Raw genomic sequence first — 20,920 nt, 5'->3', positions numbered from 1 at the left:
ATGATAGTCATCTCAACACAAGCTGGTTTCAAATTGTGAGACAGATCCTACTCTGTAGGACACACAGATGTGCTGTCCCAGTCTAATCAGCTGGACAGAGGTTAGTAATGTGGGACAAGAGGAAATAACATGGAAAGGAACTTGTCAACATGGTTGAACTAGATCAGTGATGGTGAACCTTCTAAAGACCAAGTGCCAAAACTGTAACCCAAAACCCACTTATTTATCACAGTGCCAACATGGCAATTTAACCTGAATATTGAGGTTTTACTACCTAAAATAATGATAAACAAGGCAGCTAATTGTTCTAAGAAAAAATGTGATAAATGCACTTTTATACCCCTTTTGTAACATCCTTTCTCTTTTCCTCCCTCTCTCTTTCCTTCCCTCACTCCCTTCCTCCCCCCGCCCCCCGTGGGAGAAACGCAATGGAGCTGGGCTGGGACAATGGCACATGTGCCCACAGAGAGGGCTCTGAGTGGCATAGGTTCACCACCACTGAACTAGACCCTATCCAGGAATGACCTAGATCCTAACAACAACACGCTGACCAACGGAGGAAAAATAGCCAGACCACCAAGCAAGCTTCAAAATAATGGAGCCCCCACCCACCCACCCACCCACCCAAATCATCTGCTGTTGCCTGATGGTCAAATAAACTTCTGCACTAGCTGATCTCCAGAGGGTCTTGTGGGATTTGTTCTTCCACTCAATGTGGCCACAGCTGGTTCTAGCACAGCCTTGTCTTGATAAGTGAAATGTTCCCACGGTCGTGTTTTATGATACGGGAACATTAAATGGGCCCCTCCAATATCAAACCCAGCATTTTACACTACAAAGTGTAAAAGTGACGGGAACAGCCCAGATGAATTGGCTAACCGGAGGCAGATAAAATTAATCATTCTTAATAAAAGATATGAGCAAGAAAAGATCCCTGCTGAGCTGTTTTGCCCCCTCGCTTGATCCAGGCCGTTGATAAGGGGGCTGCTGGAGCTCCCTCCCATCCCAGGAAGGCTGTTTGCTTTAAGAACTCTTACCAATGGCTCCCGGGGTGAACACCCAGGGACCGCTGATAAAATACATTGTAGAAACGGCTTGTTTGCAAAGTACAAATATTAGCACAATTTTAGTGCTGCAGCCCTGACCTCGGAAAAATATTGTTTTAAAGGAAATGTTTGAATTTCCACGGGCCCAATTGCTAGGACAGCCTGAGAAGCTAGGCTTACGGCTGGCTTCCAAGACAGATAATTTGCCGGTTTCTGGCAGCCCCAGCCGTGTGAAGGGGGGGGGCAAGGGGGGCAATGAAGAGAACCCTCACTTTTCCTGCCCAAAGGAAAACTCTTCCCCCCCCCCCACAACAATGTGCAAACATGCAAGCATGCGTTTGAGTCTCGGAGGAAGTGGGCAGCCTTTCGCCATTGTCTGCATGCTGACCGAGGCTGGTAAAACCATAGAAGCAAATAAAGATAAAGGCTCATGTTCAGCCATGTCTCATTCTAGTGGATGGTGCTCATCTCTGCTTCTTAGCTTCTGTGGCCATGTGGCCGGCATAACCCTACAGCAAGGCGCATGCAAAGCCGTCACCTTCCCACCAAAGTGGTAGCTACTTATCAACTCGCACTTGCATGCTTTTGAACTGGTAGGTAGGCAGAAGCTGGGCCAAATAAGCTGGAGCTCACCCCGTCACGCGGTGCTTGGGTCTTGAACCCGGGATTCCAGCTGACGAGCTCAGTGTCTTGAACCCCTGAGCCATCACTGCCACCCCCATAGACGTAAATAAAGAACATCCAATGGGCGAGAAAAATCAACACCACACCCACCGTCCTTGTATCGGAGAAGCCAAGAACATTCCTGATATCTAAAGAGGTTCCACGATGGACCTCGTGCTTCCCTGGACTGCCTGCTCGTCTCCATCCATCGAGATTCCTCCTTTGCTGGGAAGCTTTAGAGAGAATGGCAGATCCTGAGCATAGGATCTTTTCGCAACCACAGAACACCCCAAATGGAAGTGACGCCACGAAAAGAGGAAAGCAAATCGCAGAGAAAGAGGAGCTACATTGGGATGACTCTGCTTGACTCTGCTCCTGCCCGCTGCTGACATTATCCCTCGGAGAACGCAGCCCTTGAACATAAACAGTTTTCTCACTCCTTCCCTGAGATTGTTGCAGCTGAGCATGCTTAAGTCCATGCACATGACTTTTGGGGGGGGCGAGGAATGTGTGGCTGTGTGCTGCCCTGCTGAAACTTCTTGGTTCTAAGGAACGGACCTCGCTCTAACCTCACGTGCCCCCGATGAGAAATCACAAGCTACTTGATAGTCATGAGAGTAATTCAACCTGGGCATTTTTCTTTAAAATCCAGCCTGTGACTTCCAAAAAGCCAACTTTTGAAATACCAAATGAAATAATAAGTTGCCCCTTCCATCTTTGCTTATTCGGGGAGGTTAGCAAACCCAGCTGGATCTCAGACTGTCATCAAAAAAGCATTTGATAACCGGGCAGTAAAAATGTCTAAAAATAAAGGAAGTGTTTGCCGTTTGGAGAATAATTTTTAGGATCCTGCAATGGGCAGCAGCTTTAGAAAAACAATAGAAATAAAATGCTCGGATGGAAGACCACACAGTTCTTTTAAAGCAACAGTTTGCTGTTTCCCCAAACGTAACGCAGACAACTGGCTCCCATGAATATCTGATGCATAAGGGTCCAGGAGACGAGCCTTTTCTGCTGTGGCCCCCGCCCTCTGGACTATCCCCCTGCTGGAGGTGAGCTCTGCCCTGCCCTGCCCTTCCCGAAGACCTGGAAACCTGGCTCTGCCCCCTGGCCTGGGGTCTACTGCAATGAGGGTGGCTGATGGGGGTCGATAAGATCCTTGCCCCCAGGCCGCCTGTCATCTTGGTTTTGAGTTTTTCTCTTTTCCAAATGTTAATTGCCTTGAATTACCTTTTTTTTGTTTTTTATTGTGTTATCCCAAAGTCGCTATGTCAGCATAAAACAAATAAACTATCTGGAGCAATGGACGGTTATCATGGAAGATAGCAAGTTTATAGTGTTGTAATATTCCACTTTCCCCGTTGGAGCATGTTGACGGTTGAGCTCAGGTCAATATTCCACAGCTGTGAGAGGGACAAAGGGATGCAAATGGCAGAGCTGCTCTTCCACTTCCAATTTTTGTAAACAGAGGCTTCGTGTAATCATTTTTATGTCCTACTGTGGCCAAAACTGCTCCATCCCAAAAGTAATTCTGGCCCCAAAGGTGCTTGATTTTTTTGTTTATTAAACTTTTGTAGTTTATGACAGGAAGTCTCAAAGAAAAGGCCCACACTTCCTTCCAAAGTTTGCCAACAGAATCCTTCCTTGAAAGGCATCCAAGACAAATTTGCTTTATTTCAAGGCGACCATCTAAACGAGCTCTACAAAGGAAGCCTCTGTCTTGATACGCAGAGAGCCAAATTGGAGCAACATGTGAACCTTCCCAGCACTCTAGACAAAATATTCAGAACTCCGAATGTGAAAGTGCGGCTCGACCTTTTTTTTTTTCCGCTTCACTTTTTTTTCTTCCACAGATAAAGTGATGGAAAAAATGCTCTCAATCAGCCAAGCACACACTTGGTTGCGCAGAGGCCCCGGGGTTCAATCCAAGCCGTATGCAGCGAAAAAGAATCGGGCGAGAGAGATGGAAAATCTGTGCTGGACCTGCAAAAAGCCATTGGCCGTAGGGGGAAAAAGTGCAATCTTCAGGGTGGAACCCTGAGCTAAGTGGAGAAATAATAGGAAGAACCCATGTCTTCATCAAAGCTCCTCTATTCCTGCCCACTTCCCATTTCTGACAGGTTGTTGTTTTTTTGTCTAGCCTGGTGTTTCTCAACCGTGGCAACTTATTTATTTATTTATTTATTTATTTTATTTATTTATTTGTCTTGTATGCGGACTCCGGGCGGCTTACAAAAGACAAGGGAGAGGGGGGAAACGAGACAAAGACAACATATTAAAAACAAAACCAACATTCACAATTTCCGTGCAGGTAGATGCTTCTCAGCTCCCCCCCAGCCTGCTGGAGCAGCCAGGACTTGGTGGCTTTGCGGAAGGCCGGGAGGGTAGTAAGGCTCCGGATCTCAACAGGGAGCTCGTTCCAGAGGGCCGGAGCTGCAACAGAGAAGGCCCTCCCCCGGGGAGTCGCCAGCCGACATTGGCTGGCAGATGGAATCCGGAGGAGACCCAACCTGTGCGATCTAATTGGTCTGAGAGAGGTAAACTTGAAGATGGATGGACTTCAACTCCCAGAATTCCCCAGCCAGGCTCCCATCTGATCTGACCCAGACAATATATTGAGTGATGGGTAGACAATGAGAAAGGATTACGGTTGGCTTCATGCTATGCCATCCGGGAGAAAGAGCTCAGGATGCCTACAGATTTTGGGAATCCTGAGATTGAACGAGGCAGAAGAGAAGCTGGATGCTGCTGAAGAGAGGAAAGGAGAGGAGGAAAGAAGAAAGGAGAGAAGAAGGGAGGGAAGGAGAAAAGGAGAGGGGAGGAAAAGTAGGGTTGTGGTAAAACAAGATGGATGTATGGGATGGCAGGTAAAGCCATCCTGATTACATATTTAAATCGTTAGATGGAGAAATGAATTGATATAAATGTTAAAAGATAACACCCAATATTAATAATAACTGTGAGAATGTATATTTGTGAACATATGTATGAAGAATAAAAATAAACTTTTTTTCACAAAAAGAGAAGAAGAAATGAATTGTTATCGGTGTCTGGGATGCAGGCAAATTGGCCGTTTGTGCAAGATAACAGGTATATATGGAAAACAACGGGACCTTCTAAAACGGACAAGATCAACAAAAAAGTAAAATCCAAAAAGAGAGAGTTTATGTTGGAAGACTACAACTTACATCTGACTTACAGAATGTATATTTGTGGATGTATATATGAAGAATAAAAATACAAAAAAACCTTATGCCTTATGACCCAGACAATATATTCAGTGATGGGTAGACAATGAGAAAGGATTACCGTTGGCTTCATGCTATGCCATCCGGGAGAAAGAGCTCAGGATCCCTACAGATTTTGGAAATCTTGAGATAGAAAGAGGCAGAAGAGAAACAGGCTGTTGCTGGAATCCTTCACAACTAGCACAGTGTCTTCACGACATTTTAACTAGACCCAAAAGGTGCTTTTCCAAAAGGCGAATGGACTTCCTTGGTTTGTCCCTTCGAAAACGTTTTGCTCCTCATCCGAGCAGCTTCTTCAGTTCTGGTGGGGAAATGGAAGGATTTATAGCCTTCGCAGTCATCTACTCCGAAGGTGGGACGCTCTCTGGGAGTTGTTGAGGCCGTTTGGGGGGGTTCCACCACAAAACCGCGGATGACAAAATCGCGGTCGACGAAAGCGCGTATGTGACGTCATCACAGCGCGACGAAAAAGATCGAAAAATGTAAAAATAAAGCGAAAACCTTCCCCTAACCCCCCCAAACATAACCCTAAACCTAACCCTTAACCTAACCCTAAACCTAACCCTAAACCTAACCCTTAACCTAACGAAAAACCTAACGCTAACCCTTAACCTAACGCTAAACGTAACGCTAACGCTCTAAACCTAACCCTAACCCTTAACCTAACCCTAACCCTTAACCTAACGCTTACCTTTATGTGAATCGGCTTGCTGTAATTTAATTTTTATTTCAATTTTTCGATCTTTTTCGTCGCGTTGTGATGACGTCACATACGCGATTTCGTCGACCGTGCTTTTGTGGAACGCGGTTTTGACGGGTCACGGTTTGGGGGTTTATCTGCATCCTCAGAGTCACCTCAATCTGAGTGTAAACAGGTGTGGAACAGTTCTTCGGTTAGAGCGGAAGAAACTTCTTGGATGAGAAGCGCAACGTTTTCACGGGAAAAAAACCAAGGATAGTCCTGTTGCCTTTTGGGAAAAAGCCCCTTTGGGGCAACCACGATTGAGAAGCTCCACAGGCATTCTACTTCAACTGTTGTCAAATAGTCAACTAAACCATGACAGCAGTTTACAAAATAAAGCGGGGGCGGAGATAAGCTGGTTTTTCCTCTTATACACAAATATTTTCAAAACGTTATAGAAGCACTAGGAGACAAAAGAGCGGAAGAGACATTAAAATGATTTATAAAAGGTTCATTATTAAGTGCACAACGTAGCAATGAAATGAGCAATGTTCTGCAAGAAAAAGAATGTGTCACTTTGCCCCCTTCTTGGCAGAGAGATAATTTTAATACACAGAAATGTGTTTTTTTTTCTTAAATGAACAAATGAACAACAGCACATCAATTAATATAATCCTAGTACGTCTGGCTTGGCAAACAGCTGAAAACTGATGCCCATCTTTCCTCGCAAGACAAATGTGTTCTTCATTTGCAGAATGTTCTGTTATATTTTAATTAACAAGAAAGCATTTCCCATGTTTCAAGCAACCTCCCCTGCATTAAAAAAAAAACACCCCAATTATTTCATGAGAAATATTATCCCCAGAGTTTCTTGGATGCTCAAATAAGTTTCAGGGTTTGTCTACTTTGGAAATTAGAAAGGTGAAAGAAATTAATTGGACTGTGTTATGCTTTCGTTGGCTTTGAAGAAAACCCCAACAAGGCCAGTTATAGTCCCACAACCCTTTGGGACCGTGGCCGCCATAACCTTTCATGATGAGTCAGATGGAGTTGCTGCACGTCAGCACAAATCAGAGACTAATCCTAGATGAATAAAAAAGTCTTCCTTCCTTCTTCCATCTCTCCCATACCTTTCCTTTTCTCTTTCCTTCTTTCTTTCTTTCATTCTTTTTTTCCTTCCTCGTTTGTCTCTCGTTGCTTCCTTCCTTTCTTCATTCCTTCTTCCATCTTTCCCATATCTTTCCTTTTATCTTTCCTTCTTTCTTTCATTCATTCCTTTTTTCTTCCTCGTTTGTCTCTCATTGCTTCGGTCCTTCTTCCTTCTCTCCCCTATTTTTCCTCTTATCTTTCCTTCTTTCTTTCATTAATTCCTTCCTTCCTTCCTCATTTGTCTCTCATTGCTTCCTTTCTTCCTTTCCTCCTTCTTCCATCTCTCCCATATCTTTCCTCTTTCCTTCTTTCTTTCATTAATTCCTTTTTTCCTTCCTCATTTGTCTCTCATTGCTTCCTTTCTTCCTTTCTTCCATCTCTCTCATATTTTTCCTTTTCTCTTTCCTTTTCTTTTCCCCTCTTTCTTTCATTAATTCCTTCCTTCCTTCCTCATTTGTCTCTGCTTTCTTCCTTCCTCCTTCCGGTGCACTTGTGTGCATCTGTTCTGCCATTCCTCACTGAAATTCTTTCACTCGGTCACGTACCATCGCAGAATAACATGCTATCTAATAACAGGCAATGCTGCACGACACACCTAAAGTATCATAGAGTCATAAGTTGCGGGGGGTTTTCTGCATGAATGGCTGGGAAGAAGCTAAAGTCCAATTGTGTTAGCATTGAAGCCTCTCTTAAATCGTCACCATGAGCAAAACGGTGCGGTGCATACCCCAGGCATCCTGGCACAACAGAAACAAAAACGTGGCCATTGGGATTTGGGCCACGCTAGAAGCCACGTCAGACATTAAAGAAGTCTAAGATAGTGACGAATCCGAAAGTGAACTGGAAATACTCATTCAGGCCAGAGGTTCTTCACTCTTTACCTGCTAAGCCATTTCCAAGACCTAGAATGTAAATTGAAACAACCTTCCTAGAAGGAGAGATTTGGTTGCTCACTCCACCTTCCTGCCATATCAAGACAGCAGCAGTCAACAGCCGGGTCGTCCTTGCACGGATCAGATTTGGGGAAAGCATCGGTGCTATTACAGAAAGGCTAAGTGACCCCACGGTGGTACCGTTCGTAACACCGCAGCCGGTTTAGGAATATAATTGGATGTGCCTCTGCAGCTCGGAAGTAGTCCCAGGCCAAAATGATATTAGAGTGCAACGTGTGCATTTTCCCGTGTGGAGAAAGCAGGGAAAGAGGCAGAATCACTAACAGCACGGGGAAAGCATAGGGTCGGCTGCCAAGATAGTTAAAAAGCGGAGGGGGAGATGCAGAAGTTGAAAGATGTCAGTCTTCGGGGCAGAAGGGAGAGGAGCTGCACCTCATTGTTGAAAAGGGTTGAGGGCTATGATCATCTGAGCCTCACAAATGATTAACATTTAAGAATGAGAAAATTCTGCAGCGCGCACAGAAGATTACTTAGAGATTTCCCGAGACAAATACAAAGAAAAGTTTTTTTTATTATAAGTGGGGAGCTTTTATTACATGCACACATTTGTAAAGAGATGGAACCTGGGCCGAGGAAAGCACTTTGGAAAGCAAAGAAAATGATTTTCCATTCATTGGAAAGATTATTGTGCCTTATCACGTCTTGCCTTATTAGGTCCGCAGGAATATTAAAACAAGGTCTGAGTGAATAAAGAACGGAATAGACTTTGCATAAAGGAGAGACCCTTCAAAGGACGGTTAATATGCCTGGTTGTGTGAACGGGATTTGTATGGACCGATACATCCTCTCGCTACAATGCCCCCCCAAATGAACAAATGAATTAACCAATGATTATCCCTTTCCAAAAAGTTATTTATTCTGCCATCCCAGAATACTCCATGGGCTTTTTCACTCAGGAAGTTTACCTAATTAAACCACCTGAAAGGTATCAATAGCAAAAGCACTTAGACTTATATACCGCTTCCCAATGCTTTTATAGCCCTCTCTAAACTGTTTACAGAGTCAGGCCTCTTGCCCTCAATAAACTGGGTCCTCATTTTACCCACCTTGGGAGGATGGAAGGCTGAGTCAACTTTGAGACAGTCAGGATCGAATTGCTGATGGCAGTCGCCAGCCAGCAGAATTAGCCTGCAGTACTGCATTCTAACCACGGCTCATTAGATGGAGAGCAGTGGGTGTTTTCTCTGGAATTAACTTTGAACTTTAATAAAATTTGTATGCCGCCCACTCCCTTGGGACTCTGGGCGGCTCACAAGAAAGTAAAAACATTTAAAATATTTAAAAATACAATGTTAAAAATTAATACAACATCCATTCCATCAGGTGGGGCTGGAAATTAATCAACAGCCCCAGGCCTACCGGAACAGCCAGGTCTTGGTTGCTTTACGGAAGGCCGGGAGAGTGGTGAGGGTCCGGATCTCTGCGGGTAGCTCGTTCCACAAGGCCGGTGCAGCTACAGAGAAGGCCCTCCCTCGGGGAACCGCCAGCCGGCATTGTCCGGAGGAGGCCCAACCTGTGCGATCTTATTGGTCGTTGGGAGGTGAATGGCAGGAGGCGGTCTCTCAGGTAGCCAGGTCCAATACCATGTAAGGCTTTAAAAGTAACGACTATCACCTTGAAGCGGGTCCGGAGACCTATGGGAAGCCAGTGCAGCTCGCGGAGGATAGGTGTAACATGGGTGTATCTAGGTACACCCATTATCACTCGCGCGGCTGCATTCTGGACCAGCTGTAGTCTTCGTACACTCTTCAGGGGCAGCCCCATGTAGAGTGCAATTAACTATGTGCCCAAGGCAGTAGAGGTTCTCCAGGGCACCCAGAAGAATGCAGGAAGTTTTATTGTTCATTAAAAAATAAAATCTGTCCCATATGTGTCTTTGTACATATCTCCAAAGAAATATGGAAGATTAGACATATTTGCCTTACAGGGGGAAGATACTTTAGAAAAAAAATATATTTGAGGTGACACCGCAATGAATTACGGCTTCGTCCTGCTTTCCTAGAAGGCTTGAGGCTTGGTAACCTTCGAGGCATAATACTTCATGAGTTACAAAATGTAGTAACTGTATTTTAACATTAAAAAAATTACCAAGGAATGAAAGTAGGAAGATTATATAGGGAGAAAGAATGAAAACAAGAATCATAGTTTCTCAAAACGTCATTCCATCACGTTGACTTAGAAGTATTAAGATGTAATTAAATTTTAAAACGTGCTTATATGTGAAGAAGAAGATTACAAAAGTGACTGAGATTTTTCACTTTGTGAAAAAGGGGGACTAATTAATGAGAATACGCTACGAATCGGGTGTCAAAGAGCAATAGAAAAACTCTCTCACACAAATCCTTACTCTTCAGTGAAAAGATTTCAGTGGAAGAAAAACTATAGCAATAGCAATAGCAGTTAGACTTATATACCGCTTCATAGGGCTTTCAGCCCTCTCTAAGCGGTTTACAGAGTCAGCATATCGCCCCCAACAACAATCCGGGTCCTCATTTCACCCACCTCGGAAGGATGGAAGGCTGAGTCAACCTTGAGCCGGTGAGATTAGAACCGCTGAACTGCAGATAGCAGTCAGCTCAAGTGGCCTGCAGTACTGCACCCTAACCACTGCGCCACCTCGGCTCTAAGCAGTAAGGACAAGAGGGTTGATATTATAAAAACAGAAGGCAACTGTTGACATCTGGAACTGGAAGAATCGATTCCACCTTACAGAAAAACTGTCCCCTCTTTAATGCATTTCAGCCTAATTACCGCTTAACACTCCCATTCATCTTAGACCAGGGACGTCCAAACATGGGAACTTTAAGACTTGTGGACTTCAAATTCCCCAGCATTGGCTGGCTGGAGAATCCTGGGAATTGAAATCCACAAGTCTTAAAAGTTCCCAAGTTTGGATGCCCCTGTCTTAGACTAATGACCATGCTGGCTGAGGCTGATGGGTGAAGACCAACCATATCCGCCAAGACCTGCTTGTAGTCGTGGCACGACATAACCGCGAACGTCAAAAGTGCACCGACAAAACCGCGGCGCTAAAACCGCGATGTCAAAAGCGCGCCGACAACAGCGCGCCGACAGAAGCGCGATTTAAGTTAAGGTAAGGTTTAGGTTTAGGTTTAGGTTTAGGGTTAGGGTTAGGTTTAGGGTTGGGTTTAGGATTGGGTTTAGGGTTAGGTTTAGGGTTAGGTTTAGGATTGGGTTTAGGGTTAGGTTTAGGGTTAGGTTTAGGGTTAGGTTTAGGGTTAGGTTTAGGGTTGGGTTTAGGGTTAGGTTTAGGGTTAGGTTTAGGGTTAGGTTTAGGGTTGGGTTTAGGATTGGGTTTAGGGTTAGGTTTAGGTTTAGGTTTAGGGTTAGGTTTAGGGTTAGGTTTAGGGTTAGGTTTAGGGTTGGGTTTAGGGTTAGGTTTAGGGTTAGGTTTAGGGTTAGGTTTAGGGTTAGGTTTAGGGTTAGGTTTAGGATTGGGTTTAGGGTTAGGTTTAGGTTTAGGTTTAGGGTTAGGTTTAGGGTTAGGTTTAGGGTTAGGGTTAGGTTTAGGGTTAGGTTTAGGGTTAGGTTTAGGGTTAGGTTTAGGGTTAGGTTTAGGGTTGGGTTTAGGATTGGGTTTAGGGTTAGGTTTAGGTTTAGGGTTAGGTTTAGGGTTAGGTTTAGGGTTAGGTTTAGGGTTAGGTTTAGGATTGGGTTTAGGTTTGGGTTTAGGTTTAGGGTTAGGTTTAGGGTTAGGTTTAGGGTTAGGTTTAGGGTTAGGTTTAGGGTTAGGTTTAGGGTTAGGTTTAGGGTTAGGTTTAGGGTTAGGTTTAGGGTTAGGTTTAGGGTTATGTTACAGCGCGCTTCTGTCGGCGCGCTGTTGTCGGTGCGCTTCAGCGCTCATTCGTCTCTGCGGTTTTGACGGCGCGGTTTTGTCACCGCGGTTTAGTCACACGCGCTTTTGTCGTACGCGCATTTGTGGTGGAACCGCTTGTAGTACTAGTGATACTAATTTCTCTGCTTTGGCACTTCCAAACGAAAAAGAGAGAGAAAAGAATAACTTTTGGATTTCCAGTGTATAGAGTTTAGTGGTTCCCTTTGTTGTGCTTCTAACAATCTTGTTTGTTTCTGACTCTCGATTATTTAAAGCAGATGTTCTGAAACAGAAGACGAGCGCATGGCATGGCGCAGCTGCTGCAGAAGTATAGCACAAAAGAACGAGTCGGTCTCTCTCAGTGGTGTGGTAGGAAAAATCCCCTTCCGGATGCCTCCTAATGTCCCGGGTTTATCTTCCTGATTCCCTCTGCCTTCTCTCAAAATCTCAAACACTGTCCCCATCACAGATGTTTTTTTCCGTAACGTAAGAGATATTATCATTTGATTACACTGCAGTCAAGGTCATGGTTTTCCCAGTTGCAATGGATGACTGTGAAGGTTGGACCATAAGGAAGGCTGAGCGCCAAAGAATGGAGGCCTTTGAACTCTGGTGCTGGAGAAGAAGACTCCTGCATTGAGTCCCTTGGACTGCAAGGCCATCCAACCGGTCAGTCCTAGAGGAGATCAACCCTGACTGCTCTTTGGAAGGCCAGATCCTGAAGAGGAAACTCAAGGACTTTGGCCACCTAATGAGAAGGAAGGACTCACTGGAGAAGAGTCTCTAATGCTGGGAACGATTGAGGGCAAAAGAAGAAGAAGGGGATGGCAGAGAAGGAGGTGGCTGGATGGAGTCATTGAAGCAGCCGACGTGAGCTTCAATGGACTCCAGAGGATGGTAGAGGACAGGAAGGCCTGGAGGTCCATGGGGTCGCAATGGGTCGGACACGACTTCGCAACTAACAACAACACTGCAGAGGGTCAAGATATTATTATATACTTTATTCATTAAACATGAAACTCAGCCAACTGAGCATTGAAAAATGCATTACAAATACCAGTGACTGGTGCTAATGGTTGATACAGTTTGCTGCCAGCGTCTTAGGTATCAACTATTATTATTATTATTATTATTATTATTATTATTATTATTACTATTACTATTATTATTATTATACAATTGTATCACAGCGGCCAGTTGTTTCGCCGGATTTGGCATTGGTTACTAGTCGGGCCCCACCCAGGGGCCTAGGACGTCGTAACGTATTTTCGTAATATGCGTGCAGATCCAAGCAGTGCGGCTTTTTGCATTTGACTGGTGGTGATTTTGTCAATTTTTAACTGTTTTAAATGTAATTCCAGTGCTTTTGGAATAGCACCCAGTGTGCCAATTACCACTGGAATTACCACTGCTGGTTTGTGCCATAGTCATTGAATTTCGATTTTTAAGTCCTGGTATCTTGCGATTTTTTCATGTTCCTTCTCGGCGACCCTGCTATCACCTGGTATTGCGATGTCTATGATTGAGACCTTATTTTTCTCAACCAGTCTGGTGTATTATGCGCGAGTATTTTGTCCGTTTGTATACGGAAATCCCACAAGATCTTGACCATCTGATTTTCGGTGACTTTTTCAGGCTGATGTTCCCACCAGTTTGTTGCTGTTTTAATATTATAATTTTTGCACAAATTCCAATGGATCATTTGTGCTACTGAATTGTGCCGCAATTTATAATCAGTCTGCGCGATTTTTTTACAGCAGCTGAGTATGTGATCAACAGTTTCATCAGCTTCTTTGCAAAGTCTGCATTTGGCATTATTACTACTACTACTACTACTACTATTCCTCTGTCTTGATAGGAAAACAAACATACCCAGTTAGAAAAGAGAATGAAAGGCACCATATTTGCATATTGAGCAAACCTCACCGTTCTCTTAAAACACACGGTTAGCTGCAGATGGACTGCCCCATGAACAAAGCATTTCGGCAGATATATTTAATATATTGGGTCTCAGCTGAATTTTCTTTGGGTGTTTGTTGCAATGAGGGCCTTCCACCAAAGCTGCCATCTTAAAAGATGTTTTAAGTTTTCCCAGTTTGGGAAACGGTTGCCTACACACTACCGAAATGTGGGATCTGTAAGAGGACACCCGTTTTTAGGACATAAAAATAGAATGATATAATTCTTGGACACTGATCCTCCTGAACACTCACTGCAAGAAATCTTCCCCTATACGTGTCCCTCCAACTTCATTATTTATAAGTGATTTTTAAGCTGCAAAGTTTGAACTGCTTCAGCCCTGTAACCTAACACGTCTCTGAAAGCCCTTGTATGTTTTGAGTATCTTACACAACCAGAGGTCAAGATTACCTCACTGGACAGGAGGGCGGGAGGAGGAAGAAGAACGCTGCCGCTGAATAGGCCCTTCTAATCAGATCCTCTCTGGATGAAGAAGTTTGGGGTGGAGTGAATGGATCTTGAATCAAAGAAGGATAGAGTAAAACGGGGTCTCCAAACTTGGCAACTTTAAGACTTGTGGACGTCAACTCCCAGAATTCTGAGAGTTGACGTCCACAAAGTCTTAAAGTTGCCAAGTTTGAAGACCTCTGGAGTAAACACAGAGTGTCCTTGTGCCCAGGATCTCCACAAGGAGGCCTCTACCTTCATAGATCATTGGAGCTTTTCGTTAAAATAAAAATAAAATAAAATCCATGTAGGATGTTTGATTTAAATCTGACAGCCCTACGCTATTGCATAAACAGACGAAACAAAACAGATATTTGCGTCTGGAAAGCAATTTCAATTAGAAAAAAAAGAAGTCTGGTTGGTTTTTTCTTTCCTTCTTTTTGAACCCAGAAACTATTCCGAGTCCGTGCACTACTTCAACTTCTATCAGTTCTTTGCATCAGCCAAATCTGCTTTCAAAAAAAATGCTAAAGTTGGAATGGGGTCCAAGCCCCCCCCCCCCCACCACCACCACAACTGCAACAAGCCCGTGACTTTGGGTCATGCCAGATCTCAACCGGACTTCAATCAATTTGATCGGTTCTGACAGCGCTAATAAAAGGCGACCGACCAGCTGGAAGGAAGAACGCGGATCCCACGTCACGGAAAACTCGTTCTGAAGTCAGGTTGGAGGGAGAATTTCCCATGAAAAATTAGGCCTCTGCATCAACAGGCACGTTTGCCTCTTGGCAGGAGCTAATTAGGAATAAACACACATTAAAACGATTTGGGCAGCGCTGGAGATCTCAGGAACCTTTCGGGGCAATTATTTTGGTTATTTTGTTTTTCATTTTCCTTTCCCGAAAACGTACAAATTGTCCTGTAACCAGAAGTGGACAGGGAGGTTAGCAATAGCAATAGCAATGGCAGTTAGACTTATATACCGCTTCATAGGGCTTTCAGACCTCTCTAAGCGGTTTTTACAGAGTCAGCATATCGTGGTTAGGGTGCAGTACTGCAGGCCACTTCAGCTGACTGTTATCTGCAGTTCGGCAGTTCTAATCTCACCGGCTCAAGGTTGACTCAGCCTTCCATCCTTCCGAGGTGGGTGAAATGAGGACCCAGACTGTGGGGGCGATATGCTGACTCTGTAAACCGCTTAGAGAGGGCTGAAAGCCCTATGAAGCGGTATATAAGTCTAACTGCTATTGCTATTGCTATTAAATATATTTATATGCCACCCAATCCCGAAGGACTCTAAATCCGTCCCTCTTCATGTCGCCGCTGCTGAGAAACGCTGCTTTAGAGGAAGAGCCGAAGGAGGAAAAGATCGAGAGGAGAATCAATCCCTCTGAGAATCTACCCCTCTGGCCAACAGAAGCCCCCCCCCCTCCTTCTGAGGACTCTCATCATCTACATTAGTTCAAACAGAAAGTTTTAATTATTTCTACATTTCGGCCTTCCTAATAAACATGGCCTGAAACACGAAACGTCGAGCTAATAGAACCCATGTGGAGAGTTACTCTAGATCAGTGTTTCTCAACCTTGGCAACTTGAAGATGTCCGGACTTCAACTCCCAGAATTCCCCAGCCAGCAAATGCTGGCTGGGGAATTCTGGGAGTTGAAGTCCAGACATCTTCAAGTTGCCAAGGTTGAGAAACACTGCTCTAGATCACTACCAGGGTGGAGCGTGCCAGAGAAACCAGCCCTTGATCCAACAGAGTCACCCAGACAAAACAGTCGAGGAGCCAAAGGCGAGGAGGGAAAGGGGAGAGCCATCGGCAAGACACCGCGGAGGTCAAAAGCTGAAGTTTGGGAGAGACGCAGGAAGGGAGCCCGTTGGGTCTAATGGCCAAGGCCCCCTAGAAACCGGGAGACTGGGAGCTCTAGTCCCACTTTAGCCATGGAAAAACCACAGCTGGGTGACTCTCAGCCTCTGCTTCGCTACTTGCTTTCGGCTGCCATTGAGACAGGGAGGGGCGGGCATGGTATTTGGGTGGGGAAGTATTCAGTGCAGGAGTGATTGTGAAAAGGGAGGTGTTCTCACCATCTACTGCGCGTGCTGCAGATAATGGATTTGCCGCCAAGGCCAACTGTCCGGCATACCAACCTGATGATGTTTTTGGAAGATGTCTCCCACAAGACACCTGAGGGATGTGCGGATTGGACTATGGGATGAGGTTACCAAGGGGAGAGGGTTGGGTCACATATTGATATCTATGATTTGCCTCAGATCTTGCTTTGCTTAGCAGCTATCTACTCATGGCCAGTAAAAGTACTCTTAATTCTGCGAAATGGAGTTGAGTGGTTTCTTTCTTGGTTACTGAGGGAGGCCACCTTGACAGTGACTTTGGACCAACCGTTGGGAGACGGAGAGTTCTAGTCCTGCCTTAGGCATGAAAGCAGCCTGGGTGCCTTTTGGCCAATCGTCGGGAGACTGTGAGTTCTAGTCCTGCCTCAGGTATGAAAGCCAACTGGGGGATCTTGGGCCAGTCACTCTCTGTCTCAGTCCAACCCACCTCATAGGGATATTGCTGTGGGGGAAATAGGGGAAGGCATGTTGGGGATGTTCTCTGCCTTGAGTTGTTTGTGAAAATGATACAAGTAGAACACAAATAAATAAATAATCATGCTTAAGATTCTTTAAAAACATCCTAAGGTACATCGTAATGGAGGCTTGATCTTAAGGCAAGAGAGGAGAAAAGGAACAGCCCCGGACTGTCATTGGCGAAAGGTTGGGGAATTCTCCACCACCAGTTGCCATCGGCCATCAGGAGAGGGCAGACGTTACAATGAAAACCAGAAGCGACCAAGACCATACCCATCCTGGAAGGAGGGCGCCTGAGCATAAGCAAAGAGCCTCCCGATCCTCCACCTGAACCATGCCACCATGTGCCTGAGACAGAGAGTGGGCACAGTTCCTGGGAGGTGGTGGGAAATGCCTCTTTCGCTCAACGATGAAGCCGAGGGCCTGTTATCGGCGAACATCTCCGTTGTCTGCACATTCCTGGAGCACGCGTGTCCATGCCGACAGTGTCGGATAAGAAAAGGGCAATTTAGCACAAAGACGAGGGAGCCAAAACTCAACCAAGTTTAAGATAAACACACGCAAGGATATTAGATAAGCATCCTTGCCAGAAAATCAGCTGAATTCACAACTCTTCCAAAAATAATAACAAACAACCTCTCTCCCCCCCCCCCAATCGTTCTATTCTGCCCAGTTTTAGGGAATTGCAAGGATCAGATGGTTCGCATTAACCAACGTCGGCAGAGCTGAAATGTTAAAACCGGAGCGGGATTCCCTACCTGTCCGTCCTGCCCCACGTGAACCTGATGAATCTGCAAGTTACCCTGCGAAAGAAAGAAAGAAACGTGTTGATTTACTTAATGCAACTGAAGAAGCTTCCTGGGGGAGAAGTGAAACGCCTTCAGAAAAGATCAAGGAAGTCCGCCGGCCTTTTCAAAAAGCGCCTTTGGGACAGCCATGATCTGGACGGCTGAGAGCGTCCATAGACGCTTATTTAATCCAAGTTGTGGGTTGGTTCGTTTTTTTAACCCAAAACAAAAGTTCTGCTCCTATAAAGAAAATTATGCTTTTGCAACAATAATTAGAGCTGTGTTGGTGTATTCAAGACAACTGTCCAATTCTCTCTTTTTTCCTCCTCTTTCTATGCCAAGAGCTTTAACAAGGAGAAAAAGGACAGGATTTCTGCTGCCTCTGACATGAAAGAGCTCCTGGAAGGAAAAATAAAAATAAAAAATTGCTGAACAATAAACAGGACAAGCTTTTCACATGCTAGCAATGGATCTGATTTGCAAATGTGGAGGCATTCCTGAATTTAAAACCCCTCTCAGCCTAAAATTAGGAGAGCAAGAGGGTGTCCTTTTGGCCATCCCAGCATCCAACTTTCTGAACGGGTACGATATCTGCAAACTTTAACGCTGGCATTTCCATGGACGGCCTTTTCTTTTATCACAGTTCAGACTCAGAGGCAAAGAAAAACTCCACTGAGCAACGGCAGAGGTATCCATTTCCAAATATTTTGATTGTTGTGGCCAATCTTGGAGAAGCTTCTGAGTCTAGAAGTATGAAGAAAGCATGAAAAAAAGTCTGTTTCCTTTGTAACTAGTGATATCTCTCCGAAACCCGAGTAATAGAAAAATTAATTTCATGGAAAGAAATTCACACAGAGGGTGCAAAAGGAAGTTATAAGGGGATCCATTTTTCATATTTGCTATAAACATCAGGCTGTCGACAACTACTCTGGCTCCATCCAAGAGACTACAAATTGGAATTAGCTCCTATCCAGATGTTATCTATCCAACTGGATAAAAGATGGACCTGATCTTGCTTCCCTTCACATCCAAGGTTACTCCCTCTGAAGTCATAGGGGTGTGCAAACACAGCCGTTGCTTCCTGCAATCTGCATTCCTCGCTTTTCGCCTTTCCTTAACAGATTCTCAGCCACTCCGGGTAGCTTGTCTGCCACCTCGGGCAGATTTTGAAATTGTGTGGCATGAATTTTTATTCTCACGTTTCTTATTCTCCCGTTTTATCTTGAAGCAAAACACAGCAGATCAGCTTCCAGAGAGAAACACAGGCAGTCCTCAATTTACAACCACAATTGAGATTGAAATTTTAGTTACACGGTAACTAAATACCAGATACCAGGTCCCACCTGGTAGTGGTAATCTTTTTTTTTAACTGTTATTAATAATGTGTATTTATAACAATTTTTTCCCTACAGTTGACAATATACTTGAAAATTGCTTTCTTACCATCCCATAGATCCATCTTATCTTACAACAGTCCTACTTCTTCTTCCCTCCCTCCCTCTTTCCTTCCCTCGTTTCTTCTCTCCTACTCTCCTTCCTTCCCTCCCTCCTTCCCCCTTCCCTCCCTCCTTCCCTCTCTTCTTCTCTCCTTCTCTCCTTCCTTCCCTCCTTCCTTCCTTCCCTCCTTTCTTCTCTCCTTCTCTCCTTCCTTTCCCCCTTCCTTCCCCCCTTCCTTCTCTCCTACATTCCCTCCTTCCTTCCCTCCTACATTCCCTCCTTTCTTCTCTCCTTCTCTCCTTCCTTCCTTGGTAGTGGTAATCTTGCCTGGGTCGTAGAACCGGCAGCGACCCAGGCTGGCCATGCCCCCGAACCAGTTCCCCGGTCTCCGTTGCCACTGCTGGCATCTTTTTTGTTATCTTTTAATGGTTTTCACGCATGAGCAGAACCATTTACAGCGAACTGTGCATGCGTGAGCAACGCAAAGCGCATGCGAAGCGAAGCAGTACCGATTCACATAGGAACCCACCCCTGCAGTAAGTCCTTGCCATCATTAGTCGGGACACCACAAGACCAGACTCAATTTTACCACCATTTCCCCATAGTTTTTAATCAGGCTGCAGTGGTTGTTAAACGAACCACATGGACGTAAGTGCAAATCCATTTTATCCATGGGCATTTTTTCTTGTGTTTTTTTCTGCTGCACAGTGGGTAGTCGCTGTCAATGTTTTCGGCTGCAAAAGGGCAAACACTGTCGCGAAATGCGATCGTGTGAATGTGGGATGCTGCAACAGGTTGTGAATGTGAACTGATTGCCGAGTGCCCCCAAATGCAACCCCATGACTGTGGAGGGTGGCATGGCAGTTGTAACTTCAAGGGACAGGTTGTAACTTTTTTGAGCCTGTTGTAACTTCATACAGTTTTTAAGCTGCTGGTTGTATCTTGAGGACTGCCTGTAATAACACCTCGGCAGAAATAGTACATTTAAGCAGGAAAGCATGCCCCTGCTACGCATTATAAAATGTGCACACCTCAATAGGTAAGCGTGGATTTGCCTTTGACACATCGGTCACCATCCGACTCCAATTTAAAATCAGCTAGGAACTGCAGGTGTATTTGTACATTTTCTTCTGAACGGTTTTTGAATATTGGTAGCCTGGGTTGGTAATTATGTTGTTGGTTTGAGCTCCGAGCCTGGCAATATCCTCCGCGAGCTGCACTGGTTACCGATTGGTCTCCGGATACGCTTCAAGGTGCTAGTTGTCACTTATAAAGCCCTTCATGGTATTGGACCTGGGTACTTGAGAGACCGCCTGCTGCCAATTACCTCCCAAAGACCCATTAGATCACACAGGATGGGCCTCCTCTGGGTTCCGTCTACCAGCCAATGCCATCTGGCTACTACCCGGGGGAGGGCCTTCTCTGTGGCAGCTCCGGCCCTCTGGAATGAACTCCCCGCAGGGATTCGGACCCTCACCTCTCTCCAGGCCTTCCGAAAAGCCGTCAAAACCTGGCTGTGTTGGCAGGCCTGGGGTTGATGAGTTCCCCTCCCCGCTCGACTTGTGTGGCTGTTGGTTGTTTTTAAATGCTTGTATTTGTTGTTTTTGTGTTTCCCTTTCCCCCTCCTTGGGTTTGTGCGCCGCCCTGAGTCCCGCAGGGAATAGGGCAGCATATAAATAAAATGAAACCTAAAAAAACCCTAAACCTAAAAATTTGGTTGCAACCAAATTGCCATGCTCAGCACTCAAACCAACAACATAACATCTTCTTCTCCCTATGTGGCCCAAGAGGAGAAGAGGAAGGCACCGCTGTTCCTTACACCCTTACACATTCCACTTAATGCTTTTCGTCTTTTCCATGGAAGACCAAGGACTGGAAGTTGGATCCTCCCAGGTAAGTCTGCTGTGAAGGCTCTCACCTCGCTGTCTTGCGTGATCTGGACCTGCTCTCCTTGTGGCACCTGTGCTATGTGGAGATGTCCCTGTGGGATCCATGAATTTTAAAAGAAAGAAAGAAAGAGAGGAGAAAGAGGAGAAGCATTAGTGAAAACCTTACGAATGCTGCCAGCTTAAAACAATATCGCTCAGTGGTGGGAGAAGCAGGAGCAAATAAGTCAGCATTTCTT

General features: G+C 45.1%; 1 protein-coding gene across 3 annotated transcripts in view; it reads right to left on the bottom strand.

Moving 5' to 3' along the window:
- Positions 1–20,920, bottom strand: part of BANP (BTG3 associated nuclear protein) — a 105,918-nt gene that overhangs the window by 23,079 nt on the left and 61,919 nt on the right. For 2 of the 3 annotated variants that reach the window (XM_032230793.1, XM_032230795.1), the window contains 2 exons: positions 20,714–20,785; positions 17,329–17,373 (listed from right to left, as the gene is read on the bottom strand). In XM_032230793.1, coding sequence (XP_032086684.1) covers positions 17,329–17,373; positions 20,714–20,785 — 117 coding nt within the window. The remainder of the gene's footprint in view (positions 1–17,328; positions 17,374–20,713; positions 20,786–20,920) is intronic. The other variant, XM_032230794.1, reaches the window with a different exon arrangement.

This window comes from Thamnophis elegans, chromosome 14, assembly GCF_009769535.1.
Source record: "Thamnophis elegans isolate rThaEle1 chromosome 14, rThaEle1.pri, whole genome shotgun sequence".
Taxonomy (NCBI): Eukaryota; Metazoa; Chordata; class Lepidosauria; order Squamata; family Colubridae; genus Thamnophis; species Thamnophis elegans.
This window is presented reverse-complemented; position numbering and strand designations above follow the sequence as displayed.